Source organism: Amblyomma americanum, chromosome 11, assembly GCF_052857255.1.
Source record: "Amblyomma americanum isolate KBUSLIRL-KWMA chromosome 11, ASM5285725v1, whole genome shotgun sequence".
Lineage (NCBI taxonomy): Eukaryota > Metazoa > Arthropoda > Arachnida > Ixodida > Ixodidae > Amblyomma > Amblyomma americanum.
Window position 1 is genome coordinate 49,603,489 of NC_135507.1, and position 25,355 is coordinate 49,628,843.

General features: G+C 47.7%; 1 protein-coding gene and 1 pseudogene across 8 annotated transcripts in view; one reads left to right on the forward strand and one right to left on the reverse strand.

The window, feature by feature from the left end:
* The window catches only part of LOC144110932 (microtubule-associated serine/threonine-protein kinase 3-like), a 276,237-nt gene that overhangs the window by 40,951 nt on the left and 209,931 nt on the right, over positions 1 to 25,355 (reverse strand). For 5 of the 7 annotated variants that reach the window (XM_077643999.1, XM_077643998.1, XM_077644000.1 and 2 more), the window contains one exon: positions 1,423 to 1,451. In XM_077643999.1, coding sequence (XP_077500125.1) covers positions 1,423 to 1,451 — 29 coding nt within the window. Of the gene's footprint in view, positions 1 to 1,422; positions 1,452 to 11,936; positions 15,644 to 25,355 lie in introns of those variants that run through there. The other 2 variants (XM_077644003.1, XM_077644002.1) reach the window with 1 other exon arrangement.
* Positions 19,943 to 24,297, forward strand: LOC144110935 (V-type proton ATPase subunit e 2 pseudogene; annotated as a pseudogene). The gene is made up of 2 exons (XR_013309948.1): positions 19,943 to 20,017; positions 23,690 to 24,297. The product of XR_013309948.1 is annotated as a V-type proton ATPase subunit e 2 pseudogene (transcript).

The window sequence follows — 25,355 nt, forward strand, 5'->3', positions numbered from 1 at the left end:
ACGTGCCAAAGGACCCGAATCCATACCTTCATGAGCCCCCTACCTTTGTTTCCGCATTAACCATGTAGGCATGTTTCCGCTATTATTTTCTGCCTTTCTATTCATTTTTCTTCAATGACAACAGATTACATGCTTCCTTAATGGTGTACTTTACTTTATGGCTTTCGTAAATAAGTTAATAAATGAATGAATAAAGAACAAAAAAATCTGCCATGACACTGCAGTCATAAATGATTAAAGGACAAAAGTACCTATATTCTTTAACCTTATGCCTGAATATCAGACTGCCCGGAAGGGGGCACTTGAAGACTAATCTTTTTTAAAAGAACGTGGCAAGCGAGACTTCATGACTTGCCCGATAAGAGTACAACAAAGGTGTGAAACAAACACCGCCTCACAACAGCCAACGTCACAAAGTAACCAACTGACTGCCTTTGTAAAAGCTTTGGTGATGCCCCCAGGAATGGCAGGGAATAGCAACTGGTAATATATGCAAAACGTGATAATTTGAGAATTACAACCATTCTGTATTCAATTATTAAATGAAGAATTATGCCACCCTGAAAAAACTTGGCATGGAAAAGCCAAAACAGAGATACAATAGAATGTCTGAAATCGAGCCCACGCCAATACTAATAAAAAAAAGTGACACAGCATGAGAGATGCTGTAGCGGAGGTCTCCGGTATAATTTCAACCACCTGGGGTCATTAACGTTCACTGACATTGCGCAGCACACGGAGGCCTTTTGCTTCCTGCAGAGGAGGCCTTTGTCCTGCAGAGGACTTAGCTATGCTGCTCGTGATGACTGCTGATTAGGGACTGACTGGAGTGAATAGAAAGAAAAAATACAGAAAAATGATTGAGTGAACAGAACAACAAAAATAGTGCAAATAATTTATGAAAAAAAATGCAAATAAAATTAATTTATAAGCACGGTTTTTCTCGAAGGAAACGAAATGCCCGTAAAAACAGCAAGTTGCCGTGTCTATGCACTTAGCAGCACACTTGCAGCGTCACGATAAGAGGCGCCATAGCAACCCATCAGGCATAACATGCCAAGCACTCCAATTATGTTTAGCTGTTCCTTGTGAATGGCCAGCCGACAGGGCAGGTCAAGAACGCTGTAAGCGTGATGGTGCAATTAACAACACCAGCAACATGCTTGCAACCTACTCGGCCAAAGAAGCAGCCTGCAGACCTCGCCATTTTCTTATCCCATCTTATCATCACGGCCCACTTAGTGGGGACAGCTAGACAACCCGCAAACGAGCAGGCCCGATGCTGTGAGCCCCGATGCTGTGAGCAAAGCGCACCCTACCCCTCTCTCTCCCAAACCTCTGCACCCCGGGCACTCCTGGGTACCAAGGGAGAGGGTAAAATCAAAATAAAATAGAGAGAGAGATAAGCACAAGCACACTCACCTTCCTCGTCTGGAGACATTGAGCTCCTTCTGCAATGAGAGAGAGAAAAAAAAAGAGAGAGAACAAAGATGTTTAGTGAGATAAGGGAAGAGCTGAGGCCACTAGTGCTCGCAGCAGACACTCAACAAACTGGCAGCAGCACTGGACTGCGTCATATCAGTCAGGTGATGCAGCACACTGCCTTCTCTTATCTTGGGGTCACAACACCACCACCACCACACCACTTCCTCCCATGCCAGCAGGAAGCTGAGCCACGTGGGGCCAGCCCATTAAGGTGGAGGGTTGCTGGTGATAGCCGCAGACAGGGGTGACAATAGGAAGTGGGGGGAGCAAATCTGCTCCACTGATAGAGGGGTAAACAAACTGCCATTCAGTCTAGCTCTCTTGACCTCTGAAGTGACTCAGTGTTTAACCAGGGTAAACAAAACAAAAATGGTGGAAACATTCTTGCTTTTCGATACGTGAAAAAAAATATTAGGACAAATAAGCGCCAGTTCAAATCAAATGGTTGCGCAGATAATGTTAATGTTAAGAAAACAGCAACAAAAATCAAATCATACCCAAGGAAACTGCTTGCACTTCTGGTATATTTAGCGTCTAATGGCCAAGCTAAACTCTTCTGTGCATGACACACATAAAACACTAAGTTGTGGTAATTATGCTTTCAAGCTAACAGAATGAATATGAATGACTTCTTATGTTAATTGGCACTTCTGTTTGCACTAAGTAGCTTTTATAACCTTTTAAGTAACATCAATTGTGTTTTTAACAATTCACAGCATACAAGCAATGTTCCTTGAATACACCACAGTCCGGCGTGGTAGAACTGCACTGACAAAACAGAAAGTACTGCAGAGATGGAACTGAATGTTTAACGCTTTTAAGGCACCATCCTGTGAAAAAAAAGAAGCTATAAACAGATTTTGACATCGAACGAAAGGACAAATTTCGACAGAAAAGCTCAGTTCTTTCATGTTTTATCTAAAACACAAGAAAGTGAACAGCAATGAAATCATACTGGAAGCATTCACACACATGACTGTAGCAAGAAGTTAAAGAGCAGTTATTGACAACAGAGACAGCTCCAAGCTGAAAAGAAAACCAAACCACACCTAATCAGCTCAAAAGGGTGGCAATATCTTCGTCCCGCATTGCAACCTCGTGTTTCATCCCGCTAACCTTCATAAATCAGGCATAACTGGCAGGCACGTGGGGGTTTCTATAAGTCTCACAAAGCGTTTCGCTTGGCAAGCACACGTGCCAGGCAGCCAACCAAGGAGCCCCAGGAGAAAGGAAGACACGAGACAAAAGCCAAAAAAACCTTCCGGGCCACTACTGTAGAGGGCCCCCGGCCCCTCGCACTCCACAGAACTGTTCCTGGCAAGTTGCCCTCGGCACAGAGAGGTTTGTTTTTCCGTTCGACTCTGTGCACAAGACAAATCCCCCTCGCCCTCTTTCCCTAACTTATCAGGTCTGTGCACGACAGCACGATGGAGCAAGGGATGGAGAGAAGCTAAGGCCCGTGCACTCAGACTTGATGGACGAGGGTCTGACCAAGGGTCGGCAAAGCGGCTCAAGTTGGAAGGAGCCCACAAAAACAAAGTAAGCCTTGCCAATGGCAAGGCTACGGCTGAAACTTAAGAGAAACAAAGAGTGCAGGAATTCAAACAACGGGCGAACCCGAGGGAGGTGAAACGTTACTCTCTCCGTGGGCTCCACAGGAGAAGAAACAGGAACTGCATGGATCAACAAATTCAGTTTCCTGTCTCCTATTTTGTTTTTCATGTGTACAGCTAGAATTCCTTTGCCTGGATATTCACATGCGTTGAAAACAGATAAAAAAAAAGCTGAAGGCTGAAAGTTTCCATTCATCATCACTGGAGACCAAGGAGAAAGACCCCATTAGGGGTCACGCCTGAAAGCTAGATACTTGCTTGTTTTGGAACAGAAAACACTCATAAACATCTCTTTTATTAGCCTGCTTTTTAGGAACGCCTGGGGCACGCTTGTCAGGATTAATGAGAACTAGGTGATGGAATGTTGATTGCTTGTTAGTGCTTTCCAAGAGCAAAAAAAGAAGGGAGGGCTTATGCTGTTTCACCAAAGACCTCTCCTAAGCCTGCGGGCAAAACATGGGTTATAAAACTTTTTGTTTTCTTTATACCTGCATGGAATGTCCAGAGCCAGACGAAACTGCACCCAGGCCATGCACTAATATGTCAGAAACGTTGCTATGCACTGACTTTGTTTGGCACACCTGGGAGGCATGACAACATTGCTGGACTCCATTAAGCGCTAAGATGACATGGGAGCATTATTCACGCACATTCAGCCACACCATGCCAAGTTTCGTCGAGCAACCTGAATCCAGAAAACCACGGGTACTGCTGACAACAATGCTCAATTAATGCATGAACGCTGCGAAGTTTCCTGGAGTGAGAACTAACCCGAATAATTATTTTATTATTACTGTTCGTGGCCTACACAGGTTGTGCAGGTTCGTCGAACAGCCACACAAAGTGTGGCTTGGCCATGCTTAACAGTCAAGTACAGGTGATGCAAAAAATGGGGTGCAAACTTGCAGCAAACATAAGCTGATCACAGGTCGATATCAACACAGAATAAGATTATCAGTGGCACCTTATTCTATGTTGATAGCCTTGTTTGATTACATGCATTCTATTTTTCTTAGCTTATGAAACATTATTGATATTGTTTGATTACATGCATCCTATTTTTATTAGCTTATGAAACATTATTGATATTGCTTTAAAGCCAAATTTTAAGCATAGTGCTAAATAAACATCCCGCATACCAAAATTAAAGAGGCATCTGCTCTATCAAGAGAGTCTGAAAATAATCTGTAAGGCATAGCAAAGTATGCCTCCCTTTTGATACTGCCACAAAGTTGCTTAGCCCTTTACCTGTTGGGCACTGCCCGACAGTGAAAAGTGCACACTCAGTCATCGGTCGGGCATTGCCTGACACGACAATTTGTGGCCACCTGTAGTTAAAATGACTTGCCCGTTGATGGGAATGGTTGATGCCTGTCAATTACATATTTCACTTTCTTCCAGTGGGATGGCAATGATACTGGCACACAAATATATTTTGGTCATGTGGTTTTGGAGGCCCTGAAATGACGTGAAAAAGACGTGAAAATTTCGCATCGTTGCTTCCATTCCCCCAGTTGTATTTTATAGAAAGTTATCAAATAATTTTCAGAACATGAGGACAACTTCAGTGATAAGGAAGACTATAAGACTATATGCCTCCTTCGGCGCAACAGCAAACGGTGACGGCAAGTTCCAACAGTGATACTCAGGAGAATGGCTGTGCAACACAGCGGTAAAGACATAATGAAGAGTGCTTTGAGAAATACCACACTCTGGTGAAGTTCCGCTGAAGACACAGCGAAGCAGAGAAAATGTTGTAAACAGATGTTTATAACCACGTTGCCAAGCAGCACTCCCTTTTCTTACGTCAGTGGGGAAACTACAGCTGAACGAAAAGGGTTTATATTGTTTGTCATCAAACAGTTTAGTGGGCTCCGTGGATTTCAAGAGAAGGCAAGTGCAGCTGAGAGCAAGTTGGGCTGAAGATGGGTGAATGAGATTAGGAAGAAGTTTGCCAGGATAGGCATCCTCAGCTGCACCAAGGACAGGGTTAATTGCAGGTCAGTGGGAAAAGCCATTTTGTCCTGCAGCGGATGTAGCCAGGCTTATGATGTTGATTAGGCTCCAATTTTGTTCAGGGAACATGTGTTCAACACACCTGCTCTCTCCATTTGTTATTTTTCTCCTTGCAGTCCCCATTTTGTGCCAGAATGATTGATTCATGTAGTAAACGTACTTTACAAGCCAATGCTCTCAAAACAGAGACTGACAAAACAGCGAAAAATAGTAGGAATACAGTACTCTCTCAGGATGACAACATCTGCGAACCCCATAAAAAATGCTGTGTGACATTTTAGCCAGACAAGCTGCACATGGCAATCCAACAGCTTACTCTCGGCGAGAACTGCCGCCCGAGCAAACAAAAAAAGGAGAGCTTTGCACTGAAGCAGTGAGTCATAAATATCTAGTGGATACAAGCCGTGAAAGTGAAAAATGAACTGAAAGCTGCCCACAATTTTGGCTTGACATAAGCCACGCCAGAGCACATGCATTCCATTAGTAAAAACCAGCAATCAGACAGAGAAAACATAACACAGGACGAGGGTCTGGCAAAGCCATTTGAACAAAACAGTATCATTCAATAATTAAGTGCGCAATTATTATTAGTACTAAATGTATCAGGGTTTATGCAGGATTCTTAATGCAAAAATTCAAGGCCATTTCAAGGGGGCCAAAAAGCAAAGATAAAGGAACATTGATTTATACTGACTGACTGGGAGAAATTTATGAAGTGACCGACCGGTGAATGCCTTTTTGGCAAAAATTTCTTGTTCCACAGCAAACATAGCAGCTCCATTTCTCTGGCTGTTCAGCGCTAAGTGCTCAAAGTTATAATTCATGTCAGCATCATTTGAGAAGAGGTTGCTCCATTTCTCTGGCTGTTCAGCGCTAAGTGCTCAAAGTTATAATTCATGTCAGCATCATTTGAGAAGAGGTTAACTGCCTCAAACAAGCTCTGAAGCAGACACTTCAAAGTTTTCTGGAGTGCTAGCTTCACAGTCCCGCTTGAATTGGTTTTCTTTTCCCATTCTTTCATGTACGCTGACATACTCTGGCCAATACTGAGGAAGACCAACCTAGTCGAATGACTGCGTTAAAATGAGCTGTGCCAGCTAATCAAATGGGGCCACAGACAGTGGTAAGTGACAGCATGGCCACAGTAGACAGGCTTCTAAATTTTTGGTAGCAACAGCTGTTCTCCAGAGATCAAGACCTTTACTGTGTTCTCAAAACCAAACTGAAACCAATTTCTCAACTCCAACGAAACTATAGGAACATAGCCCTGCAACCTCCATGATATGGTTATGCAAAATAAAACGGGGGAAGGGAACTATAGTAAATGCCACATTCTATTTATGAATAATATTATTGCTTGTGTGGAAATCATGGCACGGCAGTATCCTACTTGGTCCCGAAAAAAAGTCAAAAGACATACAGCATGTGTAGTTAAAACGCCTTGAAACTATATGTGGGCCTGAGAGGTAGAGAGTTAAGGGCTCCGGATTAATTTCCACTGCATGAGCTCATCCAAAATACAGTGACATCGCACAGCACACGGGCATTTCTGCATTTTGCCTCCATTGAAACACGGCTGCTGCAACCAGGATTCAATCCCATGTCCTTGCGCTCAGCGACATCAAAGGGACCGAGAAAGGGGGTCTCAATAAAGCTGCGATATGTCTGGGATGTTAAAAGACGACCGTTCATAATTATCCCCCAGCGAGAATTACTTTAATGCATTGTGTGGAAGCTGAGTTATATGCAGACAAAATTTGAGCTTCCGTGTCTTGCGCCTTTCCCTCTTCTCTCGCACACCAAAACGGCGGCACCAATCCGCCGGCCCCACTAAAGCCCCTTGATTATTAAGGGGCTTTAGGCCCCACTCACTTGGCCCCTTCCCTACCTCCGCCGGCTGTGACGCGTGCGGAGTGGCCTCGGCCGCGGTAGCGCATGACGTCTGAAAGAATTTAGCGCTGTGAACCAATAATAACCCCCCGGCTCTTGACGTCATTTGCACGACGTGACGTCGTATGCCAGGTTTTCGCGCAAAAGCCTGGCACCGCCCGTCGCCGACAGGTGTGAAAGCGGGAATTTTTAAAAATGTATTGTAAATTTCCCGCCCGCTTCTGAGGTCTCGTACGCGGCATGGACGCTCGGTGGCCTGTACTCTACATAGTGCAAGCATTTTAAAGCCAAGCTCAAACACCCCTTTCTGTGGCCCTTTAACGGACATAACCAGTGAACCACCACAGCAAGGAAAAAAAACAAAGGTTTAGTACAAACGGAGTTGATAATCTGTACCCCTCAACTTGTTTCAGAGAGCATAAACAACCATCCGCGCCTCCAAAGCCCTGACACGCCCACACAAAGAGGCCTGATGGCAAGGGCACCTGAGCAAAAAACGCAGCCCCTCCAGCCCAACAAAAGAGTGACACAACTATTGTCCCCTGCTGCCTAGGGCATACAAGACAGCACAGAGGGCTTGTCTGAACACACAATGACACCTCGCAAAGAGTAGAGGGGCCACAGAGTATGAGTGTTTGGCTTCATCTGTAGGGACCAAATGAGAAAAGAAAAAATAAAAAAAAAATGTTTATGTTCATTTTGAAGGTAAGCCTAGGCCAGCTAGGCAAGGTAAACCTGTACTCTGTGTGGTATTTGGCAGCTTTCAGTGGGTTTGTTCATCTGCTTTTGCGATAGTATTTCCATACAGGAAGCAGATGTAGTTTTCTGTCAATTATATGAGTCAACTCTGAACATCTTCATCGTTTTCTTTGATATTCTTTCAGTACCAAAGCCTTGCTCGGTTTCATTTGCACGAACACTGAGAGCAAACACAGGGAAGTCTTTCGTGCTTTAAAACATCAATAGCTGCACTTTTTTTCCCCGCAACTTTCTGACAACTTCGGGCCGCATTCATTGGGTGGGGTAACTTATTAGCAAAAATTTAAATTTTAACAAAAATGGAGCATTCATTCATTATGCATGTAAATATGATAACTTGATAAACAAAAAATCAAGCATTACTGTGAGGAAATACTAATGAAAGCTAGATGCTACAGCTGCACAATGTTCTTGAACTAAAAGAATTCTTGCCTAACTAGTCCACATATCAAGGTCTACTGTTAGCAACCACAACAGAATTGTCGTATTGTATTTGCTAACCAGGACTCCGCTAAATGGCATTATGAGGCTGGAGGAACAATGCTGCCGTAATATTTCTGTGTGAAGCCCTACCAGATGGATGACATTTTATGGCATCCAGACGGCATAAAGTCTTTTTTAAAGAAATGCAAAGTCAGAAACTAGCTTAATTCGAGTTGTGCAAACATTGAATAGCACAGACTTCACGTGTTTTTTTTTATATTTGAAGAACTGGACCTGCATTTTTGCTTAAAAGAAACTGCACGACCGTCCTTAAAAAATGTAATTTGCAAGGAACACATAAGTGCATTCTTAACAATAAATGCAAGAGCATAATGGCACCCTTATCAATCATTTTAACATGCTTCCACATGAACGTTTATTATACAAAACAATTTACAAAAGATTTGTAGGTGTGTTTATAGTGCATAAAGTTAGCACTTAAAAAGAAATTAACCGCTAAGCTACATTTCTGATGTTGGGTTCCACTTTACTCTCCGAAATGACCTGCGGATTCATATTATATTTGCTATTAGAATCTGGTGCCATCGCAACCTGTCCAGTTGAAATTACATATGCAACAAAGCATGCTACACATAAAGACCAAAAGAAAGCTCACTTATTTATGTGCTGCACACTCTTTGAACACTGCGGACTTATAACAAGCGTGTATGCATGGGCAAAAGAGAAAGAATCCAAGACGACGTTAGCTTGTGACGACAGTAGAGTCACTGCCTTTGACATCTTAACACTTGCCGCTATGCGACTATGCTCGCGCAGACAAGTGGTGGAAATCTCCCCAGCGCTCGGAGAAGATGAAGTGCTGCGCTGCAACTCAAATTCCCAAGCCCTTTCTTGCGAAGTTCTTAAACATAACAGATTATCAGGGCAAACGCGCATGAAGCCCTCAAGGGAACAGCTGCAAAGTAAGAGCTCAACGTCCTAAGATGATAAGACAGGCAGGGATCAAACCTCCAACGCCTTGCGTTACATATCACATACAATACAAAGAGCACCAACGTCTACATTCTTCGCTCTTGCATGCAAGAGAGTGTCGACATCCACACAGTATTACACAAGGCCCAGTTCCCAAAATTGTTTCAGAAAGCAAAGTCAAAATGTCACGTGCAAGGAGTGCTCAAGACACGCTGCAATATCAATTAGTGCAAAGTCTAACCCTATCCCAGCGACACAACTAAAAATTTCGATGGGTACGCACGTACGTTCACAGGTATAATAAAATGTATAATAAAATAGGCATAATAGAATATGTGCACAGCTTGATCATATTACAAATCGGGAACCAGTATATTCTGCTAGCACTGACACCAATATCACTTTTCTCAGAAAACTTTTTTTTTCTTTTACATTTTTGCACCTGCAGAGGGCAGAAACTGTACAAAATTGAGAGTTCTGAAGCCTTATCCCACGTTTTCATAGCCTGGGCACAGCGGGGTTAAGTAAATACTATAATAATTAATATAAAGACACCCACAAAGGCATGTTTTGGGGTGCTGAGAGAACCACACACAGAAGTGCCATCCCAATAAGATGCACAGGTTAAGCGTAACTACGCTTGTTACATTAAAAGAACCTAATGTTTAAGTCAGTAGTTCCTTCTAATGATATGAGGCAACAAGTGTTGTACTAGGTAAAAGGGCTGTGATGTTACCCTGCAGTTCTGTATGAACACACATGTCCACATGCATGTATGCAGGTTGTTTTGTGTTAATCTTGATCCATTTTTGCTGAGACACCCTGTATAAGAAGACAATAAGTTGGCAGCCGTGGCAATTTACTTGACGCTAACAAAGCCCCTTTTAAAATAGAGAGCCCTTGAAGAGGACTGCTGCAGACATGACAGAATGTGATTGGCCAGAAAACCCTAAGGACTAAATGAAGAATAAAGTATCCCCCCCCCCCCCCCCCCCCCCGTCTGCACACTGTTCAATGACCGATTCTTTTACGTATGTATCAAACCTCTCCTGCGTGAACCCTGACGCATGGGGTATGTGAAAGTAAACAAACAAATACAAAAAGAGTAAGAAGCACGAAAATCAGCCAGAAGCAAGCAGAAGTGTTGCATTTCTTGGCAGCCTGCGCTCTTCAACCATGTGACAACATGTGTGTGCCAAGTTCATTCTCCGCTGCAGACACCAATGCAAAAGAAAAGAAAAGTAGTCACGAAGCAACGGACGCTTTCCTCACTCAGGCACTGTACCAAGATACCCCCCCCCCCCCAAGAATAAATTTTCCAGAAGCTCTCAGCTTCTGGCCAACGACACTTAGGGGCAGAGCATTGCTCTGCGTTTTTTCAGTGCCATTTCTTAAGTGGAAAGTCACAAGAATGTTACACCATGGTTCTGTGAAGACGAATCACGAGGTCCACGTGATCAATATTCTTCCAATTAAGCCGCAAAGAACGAAAATGGCAGGGGAAGTAACACTCTGGTGCAGGCGACAAATAGACCAATAGACTGACTGATACGATGAGTGTGAAAAAATTGTTAATGTTTCTTGTAGGTCTCGTTTCCACCTTGATGTGTGCCTACCACCACCAAACACAAACATTTCCCATGCCATATAATATAACATCTAGAAACCTGACAATGAATACTCTGAAATCTGCAAGAAATTAATATTAAGAAGCTTTCACCCTCTTATTCAAGCTTCTTTCAAACGTACAGCACTTTTCACATAACACAGAGCCATAATAGAAAAATGCGGAAAGCTCAAGAAGTACATGAGACAGAAGAAAAAGACTTGTTTTGTTCTCGGCACTGTTTGAAGAACGGAGATTATTAAAAACTTTAGACCTTGACCCTCCATGGCTCCCTCCATGAACTATATACAGCAAATATGTGCACAGATTTCAATCCGCATGATGTTGTTTGTAATGCTGTTAGTATAAAATTAAGGTGTGTTCAACAGTTCTAGTTAATTCATATCCTCCCCCCCCCCCCCAAAAAAAAAAAAAAAAAAACTGCCCGTGCATGCACTTTGAGGTGCTCTCAACAGGGTTAAGTTTATGTACAGGTGTAGTCTTAATATTTTGCAGCATGCTTCAGAGTTTGAAATTTTCTCACGCTTTGTGTCGACAAGATGTGATTGTTTCTTGAATTCACATCCGGGCACACCAGCGGGGCCTGCTAATATATACATAAAGAACTTCCTAATTTTCGCTATTTAAGGCATGAGAAGAGTTCGAACACTGAAGAGTGCTGGGTATTATTATAGCCGGGACTGCACAATATGCCTTTTTCAACAGGTGTAAGACTGAAAAGTGTCGCTCGTCTCATTCATTAGGATGTTTTGTAATTGTTCATGCTGATACGCAACATATCCGTAATGTACCAGTTGTTTGTGAAGTGAAATTGAATCCTGTCAAGCTGCAACGATATACCTGCTTTGTTGCCCGCATTTCCCACGTAAAACGCCAATACTGAACATACTAAAATGATATTAACGAGAGTTCGGCCACCATCTCGCGGGCCCGCGGATACCCCCCTCCCCCCAAAAGAAATGAATGAAATATGGCATCGAGATTAAATGTAAGTTAATGATTCCGCGACGGAAATTAGAATGAATGAAATATGGAATATATGACTTCGAAATGTGGACAAAAATGAAACAGGGCGCCACCACCGCTGCATCCCCAAATCGGATCGAGAGCCCCGACCTACACAAACTCACCTTCAGCTGAAGCACGGAGGAGAGATTGATGGGCAGTGCGAGCGTCAGGCTGCGTTTCCGCAGCAGCGACTCGCTGGCGCTGCGGCAAATGCCGCTGCCGCTTCCCGTGCTGCCGCAGCTACCGCTCGAGTCGTCGTCCGCCGCCGCCGCCGCCGTAACGCAGGGCATCGTGGGCGACGGCAAGAGGCCGCCAGGGGTGGAGGCAGCAGCAGCGCGACCCGCCCTGGTCACCGTCGGTTCACCCTTGGCCCGCTCGGACATTACTGTGTCGTCGTCGGCGCAGCAGGAGGCCACTTCTTCAAGACACGCGCCTCATCCCGTCCCTATGCGCTCCACTTCACGATCCAGGCCTCCCATCACAGTCTCCCACGCGAGAGTTCACCACCTCAAACCACGCGCTACTTCTCGGAAACCGAAGGTAGAAGAAGCCAGCTTCAGAGACGCGAAAGCGTGGAGGAGAAGGTTCAATCAAACCTCGCTTGCCTTGTCATAACGCAACGAACCACGTTGTTGTTGCTGCCTCAAAAACGATGGCACATGCCCACGCGCTGGGGGACTAGCCAGGGTTTGGTGCAAACCTGAACAGGAAAAAAACTGACCCAGGTTTATCTCAAGCGGCAACGAACCACGTGCTGTCAAAAATGTGCACAGGGCAGCGTTCTTTTTTTTTTCTTTTCGCGTCTCCTTGTACGAAGACGAGGAAGTGAGGATCCTCAAGAAAATTTTCGATGTGGTAATAAGAACGAGTGCCGCAGAGAGAGCAGTCAATAAGTCACGGGACAGGCTTCTGTTTCGTCCAGGCACACGCTTCAGCAGCTGCGCGCCGGCAAAGCCTCGACGAAGGGGCAAAGAGAATGGTGACGGCTACGAGGTTGTGGGGTTTCGAAACATGACGAGAAACGCCTTCTTCTTCTTCTTCTTCTCCTCAAGTAATATTTCTTTCCCAGACACTTCTTTTTCGTCTCTTCCGAGTGTTTTCGAATCGTCTGTTTTCTATCCTTATCGGATTTTCTTCCCGCCCTTTTCTTTTATCTCTGAGAGAACGGCGCTTCGTCGATACGCTTGACCGAAAACACGTAGTCTTGGCACAAAACACGTAGTCTTCTCTTACGGGCGCTTAGTTCAGTTGCCTTTGAAACGCTTCGTTGCAGACGACGCGTCGCTCTTCACAACCTCCTCAGACAAGCGCACACAGCGCCGTTCGCCAGCCCAACGGCGTCAACACGAAACCACTTGAAAGCTTCTTAACGACCATAGTTGTTGTTCTTTGATTGTCGACGAACTAAAAGCTTCGTTGTTGTTGCTGCTGTTTCTCTCGCCGAAGTTGACAGGGGGCTTCGGCTGCGCGTCGCCGTTCCAACACCAGTGCCGCATCGCAGACGACACGAGCAGACGACGCAGTTCTCGACATGGCTGTTCTAATAAAAGCAACCTACAGACAGTAGTTTCCGTCCAACGCGCACGTATTTTTTTTTGTTTTTTACAAAAGCCGCCCAGTAACAATGGTAATCCAAAAGCTGTTCGCACACGCAGCTCTTTCAGATGCGCAAAAGAGAATCGACATCAACCTTGGGTCGAAACGGCGTTTTGAAACGAAACCATCTGGAAGGGAACGGGGCGCTCGGAAGTGGTGGAGCAGGAGGGGGGAAAAATGCCCCTACAAAAACAGAAACCAATAACACAACACGTCGGAAAACGCGTCAAAACGTCCACACGACCCAACCACGGAGTAAATCAGAAATATAAAAGAAACACGTCAAGAATCGATGGTCACCCCGCGGGCCCGAGCACCGACAACCGAAACCAAACTGCTCGCCGTTTCCGTGTAGAGGCGCGCCGGAGAAAGTACCTATCCCCCGCACGCGTCGGCGGCGTAGTACTTTCAGTGCTTGCGCTTTGGCGTATCGATCTGTCTGGCCCGTGTATGACGTATACGTCGGGCCGGCGACGTGAGAATCTTACGCGAATCCGAGGTACTTAGCTCTTTCCTCCCAACTGCCGCGTAGAAGCAGCTAGCGTCGTAGTACGGGGGAGCCAGAAATTGATAGCCGCCGTCGAGAGAAGCCAATCTCCCCCTCTCCCGGGGAGTTTTCTAGGTTGTTTCGTTGCAGTAGCGAGATAAACGCGCAAGGACTGGAGCTGCGCTGCTCGGACTCGAAAAGCACGAGCCCCCGCGCAGCTGAGACGCGATGCACCAGATCTGCTCGCGCGATCTCTCTCGCCGGCGCAGCTGTAAGCGAGCCTTAACGTTTGTGCGCGATTCCGACAGCGATCCGTAAGGCGCGTAGGGTACCCGACGGCTGCACTAAGCGCTGGCTTATGGAGGAAGGAAAACTACGAGAAAAAAAAAAAAGGTTTCAGAATGAAAGAGATATCAGAAACGACACAGTGCGTACCAAACTCGCACGGCTCTCCGGGCCCTCGTTTTCGCGCGTCTGCTGCAGCTGAGAAAAACAGAAAATACAAAAAAAATTGCAGCGCGGCTAGATTTTTTTTTTTTACCCTTTGGTACCTGAGCCGAATGCAGCGGCCACGCACATGCAAGGCCGCTGGCTTCTTCACCGAGAAGCAAGAAAACCCGTTTTACGCATACGAGGGGGGGACAATTAGCGTAAACGCGCCCGCTAAAGACGCGCTGCCGAGAGACGTTCGCAGACGTTACGAGGAAAGGAAAAGAAACCTCGCTATAGCTGCTTGCCAGAATCGGTGGGTGATTTGTAAACACAGGGTGGCTACCGTTCAGCTGTTCGGGGGTTTGTTTGATTGCTTTCTGGACGTATCGACACCCGAGACAACCGGAAAGGGCTGCCGAACGTATCGCCAGCTGCCAGAAGTGAAAGGGAGAAATAAAACGGATAGACGATCGAAAGCCGCGATTGTCGGCGTACTTACAAGAGGATTATCCCCTCGGATTATAGACCGACCGACTCACCCTAACGGGATAAAGCGAACGGCCTCTTCCCCTGTGGAGATCCAAGAAAGTCAAGGAAGCGGCTGTGCGTTGGATTTTCAATTCATCGACGGTTCGGATGTGAGTGAGCTACTGCAGCGGGTCCAAGACGGGGGGAACAAACCGAAATCGGATCGCAAACCACGGCACAGACGAAGAGGAGGAGTCGTGCTTGTTTCGGACGCGGGTCGAGGTGATGGGAAAGCGGAGACTTTAGTTGGCCCTACGCCGACTGGGTCATTGCGGCGGCGCCAGTGGAACAGACGGCGCGGCACACACCGCCGCCTTCTCCGCCTCGTTGCCGTAGCAGCAGCACAAGCAGTAGCACAAACTCGGGTGCCTAACACGGCAGCAGCGTTCAGACCAGCACGGTAGCGCTGCTGCGGCTGCGTCCGCCGCGATTATCCCACCGGGGGCAGTCGAAGACGCCGCGGCAGCCGTCATGGTTCCTCGATCGTCTGTTACATCCGATACAGCGGCGGCAGAGGTTCCTTTTTGTGCGTATCCGTGAAGCGCGCGCACACACAGTGACCGTCACACGGGCGTGATCACGATTCACAAAAGCCGTAGTAGTAGCTCTCGCGGCGGGAAGCGAAGCGCGCACATGCAACAACCACGACCGCGTGAAGCGACCGGGCTTCCTTCGGTGCCCAAGCACCACGCCGCAGAGAGCACACGCGACGGACGTTGAACGCTAAGCCGCCGAACACGGGGCCAGCCGTGCAGCCAGCCAGCAGCGTCGGCTTCCCCGTCGCAACCCTTGTCGCTGGCAACGAGGGTAAGAGGAGAGGAGGAAACAGTCGCGAGCGAGAGAACAGCGCAATGAACGATAGCCACGCGGCGAGAGAGTGGCCCTTCTCTCCCCGCATTTCAACATCTCTCTCTCTTTCTCTCGCTAACTCTCGCCTCCTCTCTACGAAGCGCGTTCGCGGCGCGAATTCAAAACAAACAGAAGCGCGCGCGCGCGTGGCACGCCATGTCGTCAGTGTGACGTCACAGACGCAGTCCCTCTATGCGCATTCAACCACTGGGCGCGAAGACGGGTTAATAACGAAAAAATTCTCCGAAAAAAAGAGTGAGCTTTTGTTCGAATCAAATGCACTTCCGCTGCTTTTTTTTTTTTTCCCCCGCATCTCGACCGACCGCGGAGCAGCAGCAGACGACGAAAAAAAGCCGCGCGACCGCGAATGCAGACGGAAAAAATTGCCGCCCGCGCTCACATTTCGTAATGCTCGATTTTGTTTCCATTTTCCCCCCTTCCAAATCTGCTTTTTTTTTTCTTCGGGCGACAATCCTCTACACGTCTGCCCCTTTTATTGTTCAGGTTTTTCGTCCGACGCCTGCACTTTTATTTATTTATTTTCCGGGCAAAAGCAGGCGCAAGGCATGTGATCGTCGTTAGGGCGTGCGTCACGCCGAAATTATTAAAAGAGCCACACTTCAATTATGTACACACAGGCGCTCGCGGAGAAGACAGGGCCCGGGGACTCCGCCCCGCTTTCAGCACCGCTGCACGGTCATTTAGTTGTCTTTTATCGCCGGTTCTCGGTGACTCGCCGCTTTCCTGTGTAAAGTCGTTGTCCGGCATGGGTCCGGGAAATGCTCGTGCTCTGCACTCCCCTTCCCCCTTTTCCTGTACGCAACGTCCGGAAACAATTTACGACGAAAACAGCCACATGCCCGCGCCAGCATTTTCGCCGTATTTGACGCGTGCACTCACTCCTACAATACGTAAGCACTACGCGGACGCACGACTGAACAACGGTCTGTGCGCATTTCGGCAGAAACAAAAAAAGATAAAACACAGACTAGCAAGTACAAATGGAATAGGTGTACAAATATATCTGTGTCAAATCTGATAAATGCGGACATGGCATTGTGGTAAACAAAGATATATTTGTACCGACGAAAATTACTCAGAAAACAAAAAAACAAATAACCAACGAAAAGCATGTGGCTGAGTCATAGTAGAGTGAATAGCCGTTGCCTGTAGGCAAAAAAAAAAAAGCCTTTCTTTCCTGTTTAGGCCACGTGTAGATGATGGACGCGCTTCATTGCATCTGCGACGAGGAAGGGGTTTTAGTACGAACTCGAGCGGTATAAAGACCGGATGTACGCTCAGTCCGCGCGTTCATCCACATGCACGCGCATGCATACGTACACGGGCAGGAAATAAATTCCGGTAGCAGCTGTTACAACACTTCTAGCGCCAACACACGATTTACGAGGATAACTGATCACGAACGGCACCGTCCATCAACGCGTGCATGGACACAGGCGCCTGGATCGAATCGAGTAGCCGACAACACAGCTGCGATTCAAGAATACAGCAGACGACACTAATAATAATTGATTTTTGGGGAAAGGAAATAACGCAGTATCTGTCTCATATATCATTGGAGACCTGAACCGCGCCGTAAGAAAAGGGATAAAGGAGGGAGGGAAAGAAAGGTGCCGTAGTGGAGGGCTCCGGAATAATTTCGACCACCTGGGGATCTTTAACGTGCACTGACATCGCACAGCACACGGGCGCCTTGGCGTTTTTCCTCAATAAAAACGCAGCCGCCGCGGTTTTTATGGAGGAAAAACGCTGAGGCGCCCGTGTGCTGTGCGATGTCAGAGCACGTTAAAGATCCCCAAGATTCTGAATTTAAAAAAAAAATGAAAACTGGTTTTTGGGGAAACGAAATAGCGCAGTATCCGTCTCTTATATCGGCGGACACCTGAACCGCGCCGTAAGGGAAGGGATAAAGGAGTGAGAGAAAGAAGAAAGAGGTGCCGTAGTGGAGGGCTCCGGAATAATTTCGACCACCTGGGGATCTTGAACGTGCACTGACATCGCACAGCACACGGGCGCCTTTTGCGTTTGGCCTCGATCGAAACGCTGCCGCCGCGGTCGGGTTCGAACCCGGGTGCTCCGGATCAATAGCCGAGCGCCCTGACCACTGAGTTACTGCGGCGGTTGAGATTCTCAACTGCAATTTCCATTTTTTTATCGTCTGCACTATACCGTTCGCGGACTTGCGGGATGTCCGGGAAGCCAGTTTGAGAGATCGCGACGCGATCGCAGGTACACATCACTACAGCCGCCGTTCAGACCACCCTATTTTTAGATGAGCTCATCGAAGGTCCGCGATGGAGCGAAGATTTAAAAAAAACGCCGACGGCCTCCGGGGGTTATTGGAGCTTTTTGTTCGATTAAAAGAGCGCTGAGAAGAGACATTATACACACATGCGAGAGCTAAACGGTTTGCCCGCACGAATAAAAACGAATTGAAGGTCGGAAAACAAGGGAATCGCATGGCTCACAGTGCGAGTCGAAAATAAAATTGAATGAATGAATAAATTTGCTTCCAAAAAAAAAGGACGGGCGTTAAATTATACAAATTTATTTGTTCAACGTACGCGGGCGCTCGACTACTGATCCGGAGTTCCCGGGTTCGAACCCGACCGCGGTGGCTGCGTTTTTATGGAGGCAAAACGCTAAGGCGCCCGTGTGCTGTGCGATGTCAGTGCACGTTAAAGATCCCCAGGTGGTCGAAATTATTCCGGAGCCCTCCGATACGGCACCTCTTTCTTCCTTTCTTCTTTCACTCCCTCCTTTATCCCTTCCCTTACGGCGCGGTTCAGGTGTCCAACGATATATGAGACAGATACTGCGCCATTTCCTTTCCCCAAAAACCAATTATTATTATTATTATTAATGTACGCCTAAATGTTTTTTGACGGAGTCCTGGGCCCTTGCAGCCTTTACACAGCTAGGCCGCCTGTGTAAACGCCTTAACCCTATTATATCGCGAGGGGGAGACTGCAAGAGAAGAAACTCAACATATGCCTAAATGTTATTTGCCGGAGGCGTGGGGCCTTGCAGTCTTTACATAGGTCGCCTGTGTAAGCGTTTTAACCATATAATATCGCGAGGGCGAAACTGCAAACAAAAAAAAAATAAACAAGATGAGCCACTACTAAAGGGTAATTTGAATCATCGTCCTTATCAACAACCTGACTATTTATTCTCATCCGCCCACCTATCATTTTAACGCGACAGCGTTAAGGAGCTGGCGTCGCAGGAAAGCCGGTTGTCGGCGGCGTTGGCCGTCCACGAAAAATCCAACTCCTCGCACTCCTCCGCCTCCTCCTTCTCGCAATGTTTCTTCCCTTACGGCGCGGTACGGGTGTCCAGCGAGAATTGTGAGACAGGCGTCGTTTCCATTCCTTAAAACCAATTTTCCTTTCATTTTCCTTCCCTTACGGCCCGGTTCGGGTGTCCACAAAGATATGTAAGACAGGCGTCCTTTCCTTCAATTGTCCAACGGGCCACGCGTCGTGCCGAACGGGCGATGGCGTTCCGTGTACTTATCGGCAGCGCTGCAACACGCTGTCGCGTCTCACTCTTAAAGACGAAGCTTAAGCGTCCTCCAAATTTTTTCTTTACATAGCTCGCTGCGCTCTGCTTAAGTTGAACCCTCTTCATTAGCCTCCACGTTTCTGCCCCATAGGTACCGAAATAATAATAAAAAAGACGTATAAGACACTTAGATGAAAAAAATACAAACGGAGGATATATAATCAATAAGAAGTTTTGTGCTTCGAGACAACGAACTCTCAACGACCCCACAAATGGGGGGGGGAGGAGGAGAATAAGACAAATAATAATAAATCATGCGAGTAAAAAAGTAAGAAAATCCTCGTCAGCAATGTAATATGTCAAAGCTGCAGAATGTGCACGCACAGCGGGTGACAAGACGCTCGACAGGGAGCTATATTTTAGAGCTTGCATCTCCAACAATAACGACCGAACATTAAGGACTCCACAACCTTTCCAAGAAAACACGAAGGAACAAAATGACGTCAACCCCAAGATCGTCGCATCGTCTTCTTTTGTGTTTGCCAAGTCGAGTAATTGGTGGAACTCGCCTTTGGATCACGATCAAAACGTGCACAAGGTATTAATGTAAACAAGGCACTGGGCGTGACAAAAAAACAACTGAATAATGACAAAAAAAAAACAGGGACAACTGCCGTCAAGAATTTTTTTTTTGGTATGCACCGTTTTCTTCGAGGCTGCCGTGAGGGACCGCGAGACTCGCCAGTAGCTCGCACATTTCAACCAGCTTCCTTGTCAAACCCGGTGAGTGTTGTTCGACGCTTCTACATGCATCAATTAACGACAGATCAAAACATTTCATGACAAAGGTGACCGCGCGGGCAGCTTGTCCACTTTCTCGGGTGAAACGCCACTGCGATTGACAGCTGCCGGATCGCGTAGATCGAGTTGCCAGCATTCGAATCGAATCCAAGGGCAAGCGTTACGCGTTCTAACCAGAAAGAGCTCTTACAAAACAGCGGCGGCACGCTGGAACTGCGTCGCCTGCCTCGCTAAAGCTCCGCTTTTTCCGCCAAGGAAAAGAATCGTGGGAAGCAACCCGTGACGCAATGCAACAGCGCTACGATCGAATGCGTCTGCACACCGATTGCAAGAAAGACACCGTTTCAAGGTTCGTGGCGCCGGCTGGCGAGGAAGGCAGGCAATTCAGCTCAAAAACCCCCGGCGCGCTTTTTTGAATAACCCGCCGCGGTGGCTCAGTAGTTGGGGCGCTCAGGTTGTGAGCCCGTGTACCTGTGTTCGAACCCGACCGCGGCGGCCGCGTTTCGCGTCGCGCTTGTGTGCTGTGCGATGTCAGTACACGTTAAAGATCCCCAGGTGGCCGAAATTATTCCGGAGCCCACCACTACGACACCTCTTTCTTCCTTTCTTCTTTTATTCCCTCCTTTATCCCTTACCCTACGGCGCGGTTCGGGTGTCTGCCGAGATATGTGAGACAGATACTGCGCCATTTCCTTTCCCCAAAAACCAATTTTCAATTTTTCTTTCTTGAATGACATATGTTGAGCGTAATGGGCAGTTTCGTGCAAAGTGGCAATAATGCCACCGACTCTCGACTAAAAGGACAGCTTGGGTGAAGAAGGAATTCTGTTTTAGTAAACTACGCGACGCTAGCAAAAATACCCGAAAAAAAGGAGGACGGACCACGTATAGGTGGTATTGAAATGAAATGAAAATTGGTTTTCGGAGAAAGTAAACGGCGCAGTACCTGTCTCACATATCGGCGGACACCTGAACCGCGCCGTAAGGGAAGTAATAAAGGAGGGAGGGAAAGAAGAGGTGCCGTAGTGGAGGGCTCCGGAATAATTTCGACCACCTGGGGTTCTTTAACGTTCACTGACATCGCACAGGACACGGGCGCCTTAGCGTTTTGCCACATCGCACAGCACACGGGCGCCTTAGCGTTTTGCCTGTACAGCACGCTAAGGCGCCCGTGTGCTGTGCGATGTCAGTGCACGTTAAAGAACCCCAGGTGGTCGCAATTATTCCGGAGCATATCAGTGCACGTTAAGGATCCCCAGGTGGTCAAAATTATTCCGGAGCCCTCCACTACGGCACCTATTCCTTTCTTTCACTCCTTCCTTTATCCTCTTCCCTTACGGCGCGGTTCAGGTGTCCAACGATATACGAGACAGGTACTGCGCAATTTCCTTTCCCCAAAAACCAATTATTATTATTATTATTATTAGCCGAGCGCCCTCACCACTGAGCCACCGCGGCGGGTGGTTGTATTGGACAGTCTCAATAATCATGAAAGGGACTAACTGCGTTATGGTGGACACCTGAACCACACCGTTAGAGAAAGGATGGAGGAGAAACTAACAAGGGAGAGGGAGGGAATCAAAGTGACGGCCTGCGAATAAATTTTGATCACCCGGGGTTAACGTGCTTTCAAATCCCACGGCACAAGGGCGTTTTATTTATTTGCGTTTGGGTTGTACCGAAATACTGCCGTTACGGCCGGGATACCCGCGAATTCGTGCTTATCAGCCAAACGCCATAGCCAACGCAGCCACTATATAGGTCACATCTTTTAGGGGATGTCAGTGAGTAATTGCTCCTTCATTATATAGCCACTACATATGAGCACCTATTTTGAGAGCCACCAGATAAAGCTTGATTAGAAGTTTCGATGGAGGCGAAACGCTAAGGCGCCCGTGTGGTGTGCGATGTCAGTGCACTTTAAAATTCCCAGGTGTTCGAAATTATTCTGGAGCCCTCCACTACGGCCTACCTCTTTCTTCTCTCAGTCCATCCTTTTTGCCTTCTCTTACGGCGCGGTTCAGGTGTCCGCCGTGATGTGAGACAGATACTGCGCCATTTACTTTCCCCAAAAAACAATTTCCAATCATTAGAAGCATCCGCTTCATATCGGGGTTGGTGACAGACGCAACCTAGCTAATAATTACAACGGTGCCGTCTTCAAATAGGCTGTGTCAATTATCTCCCTCCCGCTGGCTATTTAAGCTAATTGCTTGCTATTCTCTGGCAATCTTATAATCGCCTCCTACTCAACTGTTTCCACTTTTTTTTTTAAATATAGGAGCGTCCCCTTCAAATCAGGATGCCGTCGGGTTCCACACTACTCAGTATTTTTTGCACTATTTTTGTTACTCTGTCAACCTTAGAAAGTACTATCTTGAATTTCACTCATACTTAGACACAGGTATCTGTGACTTGAAGGTAATTTCGGCACTGAATGATACACTTTTATAGTTGGGTGTCTGCCCTGCTTTTAAGCCGCCACTCCTCTAACCATTCTTCACAGCCGTCTACTACGTATGCGTACGCATTATCTTCATAACCCTTGAACCTTAGGGCCTCGGGGATGCCACAACCGCGGGTGGTGACGCCATCTATCGGCGCCTCTGACAAGCGCGGACACGCAAGAAGGCGTGGCGCGTTCGGCGGCGCCATCACCGTGATTGATTGGCTGACTCTGATTAATTAATGCCGCTTATACGGCGCCGGGTCCACGCTGGCGAAAGAAGGTCGCGATGACGGCAGTAGACTAACACATGTGCGCAAAAGAAGGTCAAGGTCGCGATACAGCGACCAATGTGCTTCGAAACGACGAGATGACACGTTCACTAAAGAGCCCCGCGGCCAATAACGACAACGTGTGACAAGAAGTGCGCTTGAAATTTCGAAAGGCGGTGTTAAAAAGCGACCTGCCCCAATATTTTTTCCCTACAGAAGGTGTCTTCCGTAGGAAAAACAGAAAATGTTGCGGCAGGTCACTTTTAACGCCTTTATCAGGGTCTAAAATGTGCTGTTTTGTTTGCAAAACTACTACTTTTGACAAGCATGAGTCACAAGGAGCAAAACTAACGCCCTACAGCAATGTTGAGTCAGGATGTACACATGAAATCCGACAGAAACTGCACAATTAATCATCAAGAAGGATTAGAGTTTCTTCGGCGCAGTCCTGGCAGGTTCCTTACAATATGTAAAAAAAACTGACCCCCCCCCCCCCCCGGGGGTATCCTGTTTTTGACTGAAGAGGACACGCACGCAACCTTTTAATTGGATAATGTATTTGAGAATTCGCTCTTTATAACGGGTGTATTCTTCTGCAAGTGCCCTAACCTGTCGGCAGGGAACTTGGGGGTCCTATCAATCTCGCCCCCGCCCCCCCCCCCATGGTATCACCATGAAGGAGGACGGAGGTTGCATGACACATAGACAGCACCTTTTCATTATCATTAAGCTTCCACGTCAATCGCATACCACGTAAACATCGCATGCTTCCTTCTTCCGATTCGACCGGATCCGTGGCCTTCTACAGCTTGTGTTCTCTCTAACTGTTACCCCAAGGACCCCGGGTATGGGGCATTACATGAGTGGTGGGCATGACAGACTACAAGATGACGATGGCCTCGATCTTTCTCTTGCATGCCCCTCTCTCTGGCGCAGAAGGCGCCATCGTCGCGATGCCGATGGACGAGCGTCTGGTGGCCTCCATGTCGGCCTTCTGGCTGGGCGTGGCCGTGGTCTCTCCCTGCTTCGTGCCCCGCAGCGAGAACCGCAGCGTCATCCGGTGCATGCTGGTCTGCACCGCGGTGTGCCTCTACCTGTCCTGGCTGTGCACCTACCTGGCGCAGATCAACCCCCTGCTGGGCCCCACGCTGCCCAAGCCCGCGCTGCTGCTCGTCGACGAGTACTGGACCCCCAGGGACAACCTGAGCGCCGCCGCCGCCGACCGGCCCGGCGGACACCGGTAGTCTTCCCCCTTTAGGGACTATACATAGCCTTGGTGTTCATAACAGCAGTGCGCTTTAGGGGTGTTTTGTGTCATTTATTTATTAAACGGGACTTGGAGGCCGCCGCAAGGCTTGGCTCGTTGTTGGTTCACCATTCAAGGTCGATCCGAAGAGGATTGTCGCTAAATTTCCTGTCCGCCGGAACGCACCTCCCGTCTCCGCTCCCTAATCCGGCACCCTTTTTAGGGACTAGTCGTAGGGCGAGGTGGTGAAGAAGGCGTTCGGTGGAGCGCCCTTGACGCGGTGAGGGTGCTGTTCGTCTGAGTGCACCAAGTTAAATTCTTTTTTCCTTTTTTTTGGCACAAAGGACTCGGAGGTCGATTGCTTGATTTGTTCTCTGTTCAGCGTACCACGGGTGTTGACCAGTAAGTAAGTGCAGCTGGTGTACTTAGTCGACTGCGCGAGAAGCTAGGGCGCCAATGAAAACTGAATATAAGGACTCGGGGGAGACAGCTTGGGCGGTCGCTGACTGTGATGTTCCGTCTTCTCCGAGCGTTGCCTCGGGTTTGCGCTGCCTCAACTGCTTCTTGGCCGCTGTGGTATCGTTCCTTCGGCTCTTATACGGTCGTGTGCAGGGACTGGTCTTGAACCACTGTCCCGCAAGCAGTGGTGGTTCGTCAGGGCTCGCTACCTTCCCTTCACAGCCAGGAGTCCCAAGACCACTTCCGGTCACACTAATCTCAAGCCCGTGTACCTTGTTCGGCTCTTGGCCAAAGGTAGCGCGTGTTCAGGACAAGTCCTCGCAAGGACCTTCCAATAACTCAGCGAAAGCTAGTCAAGATGCATTATGCTTTCCCAATTCCTCAAAACTTTCGAAAGCCCAAGACCGCGCCCCGGTAGTCTCGCCCCTTGCTGCAGCTCTTGAAAAACTGGGTCGGTGTCGAACGACATTTGAAAACATTTCTGAGTTTTTTACAACTAAATAAACGAAGAGTTCTCGCCAGTCCCCGTCTCTACACCAGACCGAAATACTTCCTCGTGACAGTTATTGCAGCCCCGATTGTTAGTGCAACATCCCGCGGTAGTTTTCTGGCCCAACCTCTCAAGCTCGTGCCAGGCAATGCCGTGTTACCGGCAGGGACGTTATCAGGGAAACACAATTAACCAGGACTGTCACTATAGCCAAAAAGCAGCATCGAGTTGTGCCAGTGAGAGATGACTCGGGATGGCAGTATACTTTAACGCTGGTCGCCGCCATAGCATGTAAATCACCCCTCCCCCTCCCCACACACACGCGCGCGCGCATGCACACACCAGTGTTGTTTAACTGACTTGACATGGCAGTTGTGTACCACAGAAATATCCAAGAACTAGCACGC